This window comes from Anser anser (genome assembly GCF_964211835.1).
Source record: "Anser anser genome assembly, chromosome: 10".
Classification (NCBI taxonomy): Eukaryota; Metazoa; Chordata; class Aves; order Anseriformes; family Anatidae; genus Anser; species Anser anser.
Window position 1 is genome coordinate 17,753,944 of NC_139730.1, and position 12,873 is coordinate 17,766,816.

At 39.6% G+C, this 12,873-nt stretch overlaps 2 protein-coding genes across 5 annotated transcripts in view; one reads left to right on the forward strand and one right to left on the reverse strand.

The window, feature by feature from the left end:
- The window catches only part of MYO1E (myosin IE), a 166,155-nt gene that overhangs the window by 40,081 nt on the left and 113,201 nt on the right, over positions 1-12,873 (forward strand). The window lies entirely within an intron of this gene.
- On the reverse strand, positions 585-9,965 carry LOC310905198 (uncharacterized protein). 4 transcript variants are annotated; one of them, XM_083851173.1, is made up of 8 exons: positions 9,789-9,965; positions 9,424-9,472; positions 7,379-7,729; positions 6,013-6,423; positions 5,015-5,110; positions 4,884-4,911; positions 4,739-4,773; positions 585-3,902 (listed from the first exon to the last, which is right to left on the reverse strand). In XM_083851173.1, the coding sequence occupies exons 1-8, from the start codon at positions 9,795-9,797 to the stop codon at positions 3,736-3,738; spliced, it is 1,146 nt and encodes a 381-aa protein (XP_083707299.1). In that variant the 5' UTR covers positions 9,798-9,965; the 3' UTR covers positions 585-3,735. The 4 variants fall into 4 exon arrangements, with proteins under 4 accessions (XP_083707299.1, XP_083707301.1, XP_083707298.1 ...); XM_083851175.1 differs by lacking the exon at positions 9,789-9,965 and having other exon boundaries at positions 6,013-6,261; positions 9,424-9,777; XM_083851172.1 differs by lacking the exon at positions 9,789-9,965 and having other exon boundaries at positions 9,424-9,775.

The window sequence follows — 12,873 nt, forward strand, 5'->3', positions numbered from 1 at the left end:
CTTTTATTTCTCCTTCATAACTTTCTGAATGATTAAAATATCTTTATGAAAATCATGCTGTTCATTTCTTCATACCATGATATTCTAACTATGTGAAGTTACTACCTTGCAACAATATAGATGACTCCACTCTTAGCCCCTTTGTTTAGATCTTACCTCAAATCCTCATTTGTTGCTCTACAAGCATGCTGAAGACTCTTTCCTGCTCATCACTGGCCCTGAAAAAGCTTCACAGTCATCATTAAATGTGTGAGTGTTTTTGGGCTCTGCTTGTCTTTTTGTATTGGATAACTTGTCTTCCTATTTATGGAGTTTCTCCTTTTTCATTATGCCTTGTTGTGAATCATGCTGCAGGTGGAGGAGGGCTTCTTTCTCTGGTCTGGCGTTTGCTCTGTGGCGTTCCTGTCCGTTTGTGCACAGACACTGAGCAGTCCCAGCCTGCCCTCAGCAGACCGCAGAGGGGCTCATACTTAACCAAATCTCTATATTTTTTGTCTCTGTTAATGAATTAGTCTTGTATCTTATGGACAGCAGTTGTCATTTTGCCTTATCAAAATTACTTGAATTATTTCCCTCAGTGCTCCCTGCCTGCTCAAGTCACTTCCAGAGCTGCCAATTCATGCAGACGTGCTGCCTGCCTTGACTCGACAAGAGCAGTGGTGACATCAGGTGGCAGCAGAGCCTCAGGGGCAGAGTAATGCCAAATTCCTTCCTACTTGTTTTTCTCATTATGTTTTGAATTCAGTGTGGTGCTGGAATCACCACAACCAGAGCAACTTAATGAATGTAAATAATTGATTTGCTGTTAGATAGTTTACTGAAACAAAGGGCGCAAAGCTATAAACTGTGGGCCCAAATGAATCTGGGATCTAGTGTCCAGCACTGTGCTCTGTCTCAGTGTCGGTATTATCTGGATCTTCCTAGTCTCCCCTTGCTCTGGAGAAGGGAGGTACATCAATACAAATTAATGGTGATAATATTATGTGTGGTTCTTTTGTCTTGTTAGCCCATGGTAACTGGAAATCCAAAATGTTACATAGTGGTTGGTTTTTTTGCCAGGAGACCATACCAGAAACCAGTGATCCCTTTTATTTTGCAACATAAAACATTCCATATGCAAAGAGGTAAGCAAGCAGCTTACTGTATGCTGCAAGCTGCCACATTCATTTTAGTGAGATTAATCTCAGAAAGGAAAGCATGTGTGGAATTGGGTCACAGTGCTTCATGTATTCAAGTGTATAAAATACAGTGATTGATTCCCTCATAAGATCTTTGAGCTGAATAATGTTTATTAATTATTGTTGTAAACAAGTTAGCATTTACCTTTTCAAAATGTGGCAATAGCATAAAATATTTAACTTCTATCATTTTCAGTTACCTGCATTTTAAATGTTCTATTTTGCTACACCTTCCTAGAAAGTTATGGTTTATAAAAGATACAAGTCTTATGAGAAGAAGTCTTACCAGGAGCGGCTGAGGGAGCTGGGATTGTCCAGCCTGGAGAAGAGGAGGCTCAGGGGCGACCTTATCGCTCTCTATAGGTACCTTAAAGGAGGCTGTAGAGAGGTGGGGGTTGGTCTGTTCTCCCACGTGCCTGGTGACAGGACGAGGGGGAATGGGCGAAAGTTGCGACAGGGGAGGTTTAGGTTGGATGTTAGGAAGAACTTCTTTACTGAAAGGGTTGTTAGGCATTGGAATGGGCTGCCCAGGGAAGTGGTGGAGTCACCATCCCTGGAGGTCTTTAAGAGACGTTTAGATGTAGAGCTTAGTGATATGGGTTAGTGGAGGACTTGTTAGTGTTAGGTCAGAGGTTGGACTAGATGATCTTGGAGGTCTCTTCCAACCTAGATAATTCTGTGATTAATGAAACATCTGCCTTTATTGAAACTTTAGGAAGCAATGTCTTTGGAATGCATTTTTTTGTCAGAATGTGTAATATTGTTTAAATTGCTTGCAGTCCCGTCTTCCCATCTCAGCGGTATTAGAGCATTTATAGATCACAGGTTTAACAGGCATCTTCCTATCGTTGGCAAGAGTAATGGTGACACCCTGTGGCCAATTCAATAGCAGACTTGCATTGAATTTCTGAGTGTTTTTCTTTCACGTGACCTCTGAATTTCTTGTGCCGTAGGGAAGGTCACAGGAGGAACCCCTTCCCTACAAATATGAGGGCATAATTTTTTTCATGTCTCTCACTAGACCTTTCCACTATTGGAATATATGTCTTTTGAGCACTTTAATTCAGACACAAGGAAAGTGTTCTCTGCCCGTGATGGCTAATAACCTGAGAAGGTAGAGCAGGAAAATGTAGAAATTGAGACAAGATTATATTTCACATTAAATTGATGTAATATAAGTATACTGCTGTATGTGTTCTTTCACACTTTTTCTGTAATGCGATTACAGTTTTGACATACTGATATAATCCAGTGGACGCAAAATAAACATCCACAATATAAAACTGCACTGCATAAACGATCGGGTTTCAAAGTCAAGATAATCTTTTTAACTTCTCATTTGTATCATTAACTTACCTAATGAGTCTAAGTAACATTATTATTCTGTAACTGCCCACATAATTCTGTTTCCAGTTAAGTCTTAGAGACTAAAGAGGTCTTTAAACCTTAGAGGTGAGAATTTGGTGTATGGGCAGTAAAGTTTTACGTACACTTCAGGTTTCCAGCAGGCTAATGCAAACTATTTAGCTTTCACTCGTACAGCAAAGAACAGTTAGAACCTCCTGTCATATGTAATCTTGATAACAAATCTGTGTAGTAGATTTACATAGGTTAAGATTGTAAGGAAAAAAGAAATGTGTGAAGTCTATTCAGTAGTTTGTGAAATTCATTCGAAGTCTCAATTCAGGTCCATCTAATATTATCCTATTATCAAGTAGACAAGATGCCTTTTAGAAAAACTTTGGTCAAACTTGAAACAAACAAACAAACAAAAAACATAACACAAACTACAGATCAGAAATGTGTTTTGTATTTTCTAAAATGTTCAGACTTCCCAGAAAATATTTTCATGTAACCCAACTACTAAAATGTATGCAAATCTGTACCATTTTACAGAAGTATTTGCAACTCAGCAACCTCAGGATTTGCCAAAAAATATTGCTTCCAGACGAATGAAGAAGCAAATCGCTGACTCTTCATAGATTCCTAGCTCAGTGAAAGGTGCTCATTGCATTTTTCTGGATGTGGCCAGCCAGGGACCCTTCTCCACAGACTTCCATTTTGTTTCAGTTTGTGCCCCAGAAGTGCTTAGGAGGGACAGTTCCTGCCCTAGCAGGATGACAAGGTTGCACATAGAGCAAGATCACTGCATGGCTCCTTGCACTTTCCATATTGCATGTTTTGTGTACAACATCAGTCTTGCTCAGTGACCATCTAGCTCATACACATTACTAGTGTAAAGTTTGCAGAGGATGAGTCATCCATATTAGCCAGGCATTTCAGCCTGAAGCAGAAACTATAACCCACAGTTTTATTGGTAGAAAAAGAGGCAGAAAGAAAGAAACACCTTTTCCATATTGCTATAGTTTAAATAAATAAATAAACACACACACGTTTTATTTGGTGATTCACATATTGGAAATGTATTGATCTGTGAGTATACAAACATTCTAGTGGTAAAGCTAGTACACATCTAGCCAGGATGTTATTTAGTCTGCCATGTGTTTTGCAAAAAAAAATACTTGCAACTTCCAATCTTGATGTAGCTGAAACTTACTTATTCATCAGCATATGCATATACTGTATGTATATCTGCTTCCAGTCCTGTCCCAGAAGCCTTGTTGTTATCTGTGGCAGAGACTTTCGCGTAAGTCCCTGTTACGTGGCAATAAAGGTGCTCACTTCTTTGCATGTCACTGACACAACTTGTTGCATATGGAGAACCTGTGAAAAACAAAAGGATATAAGAATTTCACAGGGTTAAAACTTCTTATTTTGATATTTAAAGAAAAAGTACTTGTCCTCTTTAGTAAATTAATAAATAAGAATCCATTCTGCCCTGCAACCAAATGCTAATTCATACTCTGTTCTAAGTCTGAATTGAGATAAGCGATTTACCAGCTACGGTATACTGACTGGCACTTTTGTATGTCTTCCCACCTTATGAAACAATGGGCTTGCATTCTTCTTTCATTTGGAGAACAGAAGCCTAAGATGGGGAGATTTTAACTTGACCAAGATCACAAATCATGAATAAAGAGACATGATGAGAAAATTCTTCAAGTTCCCATACAACCCAAACCATTCTATGAAACAGAGCTTCTTATAGTATTTGGTGTATACTGGCCTCCTCAAATATCTACAGCTTACTTAACCTAGTTCACTTAGTATGTTTCAATTGCCAAGAAGAATTGACAGCATGATACTGAAAAATATACACAGACAATAGTGTGCCTGTGTACATGGATAAGTTTGAACCAGTGTACAGCTACTGAAGAATAGCTCTTTGTGCAGTAACCCCCATGTGTATGCTTGTTTTTTACATCAAGAACATCTTTAAATTCACTTTGGATTCACTATGTAAACATGATCCTTGCAGGGAGTTGGAGATGGGGACAGAGTGTGTTGTAAGGAAGCTAATGCTGAAGAGCCTGCATCCTATAAATTTTGTTGTAACTGCCAGCAAGCAACTTCCACCTGAGCCCTTGTGTATACATAAACCCTGATAAATCTACTTTGAAGGTAACCACTTAGAAGGTTGTTCAAAACTTCTTGCTTACATTCATCTTCTGGCATTCCAACAACATCATAATATCTAAAATGAAAAGGATTAAAAGGTCTGTTTATAGTCATGTCTTTCAAATTGTAAGTAATTTCAAAATTAATTTTCAATATTCCGGGATATAAGTGTTTTCAAGGAAATACCTGGTAAATTCTGTGGATGATTTTTTTCCTGAAACAGATAAAAGAAATCATGAAACTTCAGTAATTAAAATATTTGTACAAATGATACTTAGTAGCTTTAATTCAACAAAATAATAGAACATGTTCCTTACCTTTTGATTTGGCTGTCTTGAGATAGGTTAGCCATGTTATGACACACAGAAAAATAATCCCAGCTATAGCTCCAGAGGCGATATACCACTGTATATCTATATAAAATTGATATATTATTTAGAACATGATCTGATAGTGACTTCTGGGTCAAGATAGATTTTTTTAATGTAATCTGTAGTGGTTTACAGGTGATCACTTGATCTTTAGTTACTGTGAAAATAACTTACATATAAATCTCATTTTGGATGACTCCAGGGTATTGTATGCTGGGAAATATCTTGATTTCTCTAGGCAAATTTCCTTCATTTAAAAAACAAACAAAACTATTGATATTTAGTGGTACTGCAGTATTCTCAAAGCACACCATGAGTAGGAAGGCAGGCAAGGTCTTTCTATTTTCTGCCTTCCCTTAAGAAGATGGGATGCTGCCTATCCTGCTCCCATAACTTCTCAGGTCCTTAGGCTTAGTGCTCTACTGCAGTAAGGTGGCTGAATGATGCTAATGCACATCTAGGCAGCGGTCAGCAGCAACTAATACGATAGTGAAAGACTGTTTTCACGCTTGGCACTATTCAAACATGGATCATAAAAGAAATTATGGTGAGCCAATCATCCACTTACATTGTCATTCATTTTCCTATTTTTCTTCATGTCCGTACAACCATTACAAATATGGAGTTGATTTTTATGTGATGCAATTTAATAATTCATCCACAAAGTATTCTGTGTGAAATAGCAGACAAATGGTCTGTGACATGCTGCTACTTGATGCAGAGTTGCTCTATTTTCTTTTAAGTTATTTAAAGAACAATCAATTTGCTTGTTAAAAAGAAAAATTCTCGGGTTTTTTTTGATCATATTTTTGGGAGGTAGGATTTTGCATGACTAAATCTAGTGCTAGAATACAATATTTCTATGACAACCAGGTGCAATTTCTTGGACTAAGACAGATGTCACCTCTCCAAGTTAGTCTGTTATGAATACAGTTTCAACTTACATGTAGTTTTGTCTTTCCGAACTTCCACAGACAGGTTATTAGCAACTCTCCACACATATTTGCCATTTATCCAGGTAGTAACAATGCATAAATATTCTCCACTGTCAGAACTAGTAACATTCAGAATAGTCACATTACTTTTTTTGTCAGTTGAACTGAAGTCGGTATTGTTCAGTAATCGTCCATGGATGTCTTCATCAATACAGCAATGCTCATTGTAAGTCAAATGTGAGGTCCCAGCTTCATTTGCTAGAGAAAAAATGCATTCACTTGTTTTTGCAGCTCTGATCCAATACAGAGTAAAACATTCTCCTGAGCAGGTAGTTTCAAATTCACATGACAAAGTGATGTTGTCTTCAAATACCAGGCTGCTGTATGGTGTTTCAGGAACACTGTCTAAGGACTTGCTTTCTGAAATTGAGGAAATGAACAGAAAAACAAACACAAAAAATGTTGCAAGTGAGTCTAACCTGGCAATATTTTGAAGTGTGAAAACTGCATGAAAAACTGCGCAATCTCAGACACAGATTAAACAGTGTTTTACACAGTGAATTGTAATTCAATTAAAATACTTGTGCTCTGTTACATCTGAATAACAAATAATTATTAATAATACAAAACTAACTACCTGGCACTGAGATAACTGAGTTCTTGGTAATAATTCTAACTCTTGGCTTCTACATACATTGTTAGGCAGTATTGCCTCAAAAAGGATGATGCTTTGATAATTTAAGAAAGCATACGAAAAGCAAAGTATTCTGTTGTTAATGCAGTAGCATATGCTGTCAGTGGTGTGTCTCTGGTCACACTGTTCTCACCATTGGGGGTGTTACATAGCAAATCTGTGCTTTCCTGGGTTAACTTGGAGAGTTATCAACTGAACTCCCTAATGTCACCAGTGTGCCAGTCTGGCACAACACCCTATCCTCAGAAAACTTTCACATGTCTAATTGCAAATGTTTTTAAAAACCTGAAACAATAAAACTTTGAGAAGTGTAACGTACCAACTAGACTTTCTTATTTCTAGTTTTCTTTGATATGTATTTAATGTTTTCAGCAGCTTCTCTTACAGTTCTCAACCATTGATTTCTTTAGTTTTTCCTAGGTTCCTGTTCTCCTACAGTGTTCTGTTTGAGTCACAAGTTGCGGTTATATATCCTGTTACTAAGCATCTTCTCCAAAGAGCTCTGGTTTTGTATCTAAGATACAGTAAGAAAAGGGGCCTAGATAGTGCCACAGAGCAACATTCTTGGAATTGTCTCCTTTTTAATGCAAGTTTACCAATACTCTTAGTGGGCATCTGAGCTGAAGACAGGCTTACTAAGAGAAGTATGGAAATACACACTGTTTAAAAAGCATCACTCACCTTGTGTGGAGTAAATCGTCTGTGTAAGAAAGAAGTCGTAGTGCCTGCAGTGAGAGATATTGTGAAACAGCGGGCAAGTTGCTGGTGTTCCACCATTAGGAACTGCTCCACATGCAAACAGCCCTCCTTCAGGGGATACGTGGGTCACTTGTAAGGTATCATTGCAGCCTGAAGGTCCCCCTTTTTTTCCACATGAGAAAGTAGACTCCTTGGAAGAGCAGTTAATTAAGTTAAATTGCTGCAGATTGTTGTCTGCTATATACCAAGCTATTTCTGCTTTTCCTTTAGCAGCTTGCTGATTGCACTGAAGTGCAAGATTTTCATGTTCTTGTCGATGAAAGAAAGTTTCGCCTGTGAAGCATATTTAAATGGTTGGTGAAGCAAAGTGATCTGGAAAGACGCTCTGATCGTTAAAATCCTTAGTGAGATCATAGAATCTTAGAATCAGTCAGGTTGGAAAAGACCTTAGAGATCATCTAGTCCAACCTTTAACCTAGTAAAAGTCCACCACTAAACCATGTTACTGAGTTCTACATCTAGACGTTTCTTGAAGACCTCCAGGGATGGTGACTCAACCACTACCCTCGGCAGCCTATTCCAATGCTGCGCAACACTTTCACTAAAGAAATTTCTCATAATATCCACCCTAAGCTTCCTCTGGTGCAATTTCAGGCCATTTCCCCTTGTCTTATCACTTGGATACAACATTATGGTTTTGTTCATTTTTTTTTTTTTGACAACAGAATGTATTGCAAATGCAGTGATGGATCCTTTCTTGCAAGGAAGGGTATACTGCTGTGTTCCCCTTGGGTGTGTTCTGCTTCTTCCCAGCACCAGCATCAAGCGCTGAGCTCTCGCTCTTCCTGCACTCCTGGCAGTACTCTCTAGGATAAAGCCTTCTGAACATCATTGACAGTCTTGGGTTGGAGTGAGCAATGTAGTGGAAAAAAGCAATATTAACACTGACCAAATGATGCAGTACAGGCATAGATATAGGCTTTTCTGAACAGAGTGTTTTTGTGAACGCTTCTGAACACATTAGTGACACTAGATGAAAATAGGGTACAGACAGACATTTCTGTACTTTAAAAAGGCCACATAGTTTAACTAGAGAAGTAACAGCAGCAATCAGCCACTACATTTTGCATGACAGATTGAGCCTGCTGTTTGTACCTTACTGGGCATAAGTGCAAGCCTCTGATTCTGCAAACATTTAATGCAGGCAGATGAAACTACTCATATGTAGAACTAGAATCCACCTTTGATATTTTTATGCAGCAGGTATCAAACATAGCCAACAGTGCATGTCAATATATATTTTAAAAATTTTTTAATATACTGGAGGATTCTAGCTCGTTGAAGTCAAGTCCCTGCAGTTAGCTGCAAAGTCTTAATAGGGCTGGATCTGCATAACCAACAATGGCAGGATGTGTTGAGGCAAAGTAATTGGCCTTTACAGTCACATACTTCGTAATACCCTAGAATAAGCAAGACTGAAAATGAATCAATTAAAAAAGATAGTGTTTGCAAGTTGTCTGTCCCTTTGGCTGGGAAAACTCTCAATAAATATTATGTCTACTTATCAACAATTGGAGTAACTGGAGGAAGTGATAGACAGATGTAAGAAGAAATATTATTATTGACATCCTGCCTCAGCTGCTTACAGTTTCCTACGTACTAAAGGGTAGTTGCTAAAGCCCTGACCCTGGGGGTAATGAACAGTGCTCTGACATTTCCAAGTCACTTTGTAGCTTGTTCAAAGCCTTCCCTCATTCCTCTTCCCCCATTCACCTGTCCATCAGCCCATCAGTTCTTTCCCACAGAGCTGCTATGAGACAGGGAAGTGCTCTTGTGACAGCTGTTAAACGCAGCCCTTCAGGGGTGGAAGCATGGCCGTAGCCACTTGCTTGATCAAGCTGAGGACTCGTATCTGCATTCAGATACTTCTACCAAATGTACTTAAATCAACAAAGAAAAAAAAACTTACAAGTATCTGAAGTGAGAAATGAGAAAATTTGAATGATTTATGTGAAGAGAAAACATACCTGTTATTTCTCCTAGAAAAGACGTGGTCATCAGGAAGGTTATTACTTTCTGCAAAAAAGAGGAGAGAGCCTTCATCCTTTTCAGTTCTCTTGCTTCTTAACTCTAAATAGTGCTCAGGAAGATGGATGGGGAGGAAAGAAGTAGAAAGAAAAGGAAGTGCTGACAGCATGCAAAACCGCAGCCTTTCCTCCCTCAAAATGCCCTTCCCTCACCATATCTTCCACAGAGCCTCTTCTCAAGAAGAAATTGTGTGACAAGAAATGAAGGGCCAACACAGGGATGAGATCCGTACTACTGTCTGCATAGACATAATTCACTTTAAAACCTGAGAGCCCCTGTATCAGTGAAGTGCTGCCATAGTTACCAGTAGCATGTGTGCTGTCCTGGAGTGCTTTCCCAGCCTCTTTGAGGCTGCTGCACATCATGGTAAGCACCAGGATGTCACAGCAGTCTTGTCACTGGTCCTAAAGGTTGTTCGTCCATGTCTGTCCTCACAGGAGCGTCAGCAGCAGAGGTGTACTCCCAAGAAGTATGAGGAAATCTTTGGTAGAAAAAGGACAGCCAGAGGGGGCCCAGTAAATCCCTGCCCTGCCCATGGTGGCCAGGATCTCCTCCAGGTCACTGGCCGGGGCCAACACTGCAGCAGGCAGGTGCCAGCAAGCAGCAGCTCTGGCAAACAAGGGCAGCCCATGCCTGGCCAGAGGCCCTGCTCGGGAGCGCTCCTAGGAGAACCGCGGCTCGAATGTGCGGCCAGAACTGCACCTGAGCCACCAGAGCAGCATCACAGAAACAACGCGCCTTCCCACACAGCAACAGGTTTGAAAGTGCAGTTTTATTTCAACAGGTGTTTGAAGCACACGTGTTAAACAGCGCCATTAATGTTAAGACCTTCCAGCCATTTTCCTGCCACTGCTGCCCCCTCCAACTTGCCGAGCAGTGATGTTAGTGGAGTTAGGCCACAGGCAGCTGTTGGGATCAGCATCAGTAAATAAGAAATTTCTGTGGTCATTTGCTGCTGTTCTTCAGAAGTGTTTATATTTCTCTTCCTTAAAGAATAAAATACATAAAAATGTGTCTGCAATAGGTTTTGCCAGATTTCTTGCCCCCCCCCCCCTTTTTTCCAGAAATAACCTCCCCGTAAGTTCACGCCTTCTCTAGACAGTTCTTATATCAGTACTGGCATAGTACAGTAACTCAGTGTGAGATGCAAGTAATGAAAATTATATAGAAAATGTGTATCTGTGAAGAATAAGAAGTGTTATCTCTTCATTTATAGCTATTTAAAAGACAAGTTGGGAACCTCTGGCTTGAGGAGGCACTTAGTCCCTGTGTCTTGGTTATTAGTTGATAAATAGCAGTATACATGTGTATCACTTGAATGAAACTCCCCAGAAAAAAATATGATTTTATAAAAGGCTATGATGAGAACTAAATAGCAGCTTAAGAAATTTTTCTTAAGAGGAAGTAAAGCTGTACATTTTACAAGAAGTTTCTGATTATGACCTTAGTTCCTGTTAGGTTTTTATTAACCACAGTGTGCAGAGTGAGAAGCAGAAGTGAATAAGTTAAAAGAAGAAATAGGAAGCATCAAGACACTGCTGGTATCATATGGTGTGATGTGGTGACATTTTTACTGCATGCAAATCTTGTTGTGGCCAGTGTTGGATAAAGCCAGATCACACTTTTTATCAGGGAGATAAAGAAAGAGCCACAGGGTATGCAAATAAGGGATATGTACAAAAAGATTTCATAAAGCCTGTTGTTCTTCTCCTTTCAGATTTAAAAGGCTTAATCATAAACTGGATTATGGAAATGTCTTTTTTTTTTTCCAGCTGTAGGCCTTCTGTTTGTATTTCCTTGGAAAGCTAGTTTTTTTAGAAAGACAAACCTGATAAATAGCTCTGAGTAAGTCATGTGTATGCTAGGTAACATCCTTGCTTGACTTCTCATTCACTGAAAAGCATTCACTGAAACATATTTGAGTCTGGCCAGTTGTTTAGGCAATGGGATCAGCTTAAGAAACCTTGGCAAATTTAGCTTGAGCTTCCCATGTGAACTCCTGGTTTCCATGCCCCAGCAAGAGTCTTTCCATTCACCTCATGCAACATAATTTCTTTTTATTGTATTAGAAAGCATTCTGCTTTGGGTTTGCTTTGGCACCTGGTTTGATTTGATTTTAATTTAATACCCAGATTTGGAGCCTAGATATTCAGGTTTGTTAGTGAGTTTAAGGAAGCATTGCTCCCTAAAAAGCAAATCAAAAAATACTAGCATCACTTGTCAATTTTCTTCTATCCCACCCGAGTGATTTTATCTATGAGTTTAGAGCTTTGGGGTTTGTTGATTCACTATGTAATCTCCTCGTACTCACTTTCAGCTGCACAGTTATCAACATGTATACCTGCAGTTTCTTTAAAGTTGTGGGGAGAGGAGGAGGGAAAAAGTCTTCTGATTTCAGAAACTTTCTTGGAAACGCAACTCTTGTGCTTCAGTCACAAGGATGTTTCAGCATTTAAAGTAGTGCATTGCAGCAGATCCTATCTGCTCTCTTTATCTCATATTACTAAAGGCCATTACAGTGATGAAATTTGGTTTTAAATTTATAGAACTGGGACACTCTACAAATACACAGTTTGGAGTTGCAGATACCCTGGAAATTCCTGGTTCTGTAAATGTTTGCATAAGGAGAACTCAGCCAGTCCAGAAGAATGTAGTCATTATTCTTGCCTCCTGTACTTTGCGTATTCCACAAAGAAGTTCCCCGTTGAGTGAGATATGAATTGCTACCTCAGCTAAACTACTAAGTGTGCCACACCTTTTGAGAAAGGAGAGTTTTCCTTTAGGGGCCATTGCTGGACCTGCTGATTCAAGTTCTCATGCTGGTTTAGAAGTCATTAGCGGTAGGGGATAGTGGGTCTTTGCGTTTCCTTTTTTTTTTTCTTCCGTTTGTTTTGTGGTTGTGTGTTGTTTGGTTTTGTTTGTTTTTGTTCAGGTTTTTTTTTGGTTGGTTGTTTTTTTGTTTTTTGGGGGAGCAGTGGTGTGTTTTGTTTTGTTTTTTATTCTTTGTTCAGAAGCTCTGTATCCCCTAAGAAAAACATTGCATACTTTTGTTTCTGTATTGCTTAAGCTTTATAGTGAGCACAAGCTCTGAAGACATTGAAGTCTTACTCAGCTGTACTGTACTCAGCTCTGGTGAGGCCGCACCTCGAGTACTGTGTTCAGTTTTGGGCCCCTCGCTACAAGAAGGACATGGAGGTGCTCGAGAGAGTCCAGAGAAGGGCAACGAAGCTGGTGAGGGGTCTGGAGAACAAGTCTTACGAGGAGCGGCTGAAGGAGCTGGGATTGTTCAGCCTGGAGAAGAGGAGGCTCAGGGGCGACCTTATCGCTCTCTACAGGTACCTTAAAGGAGGCTGTAGCGAGGTGGGGGTTGGTCTGTTCTCCCACGTGCC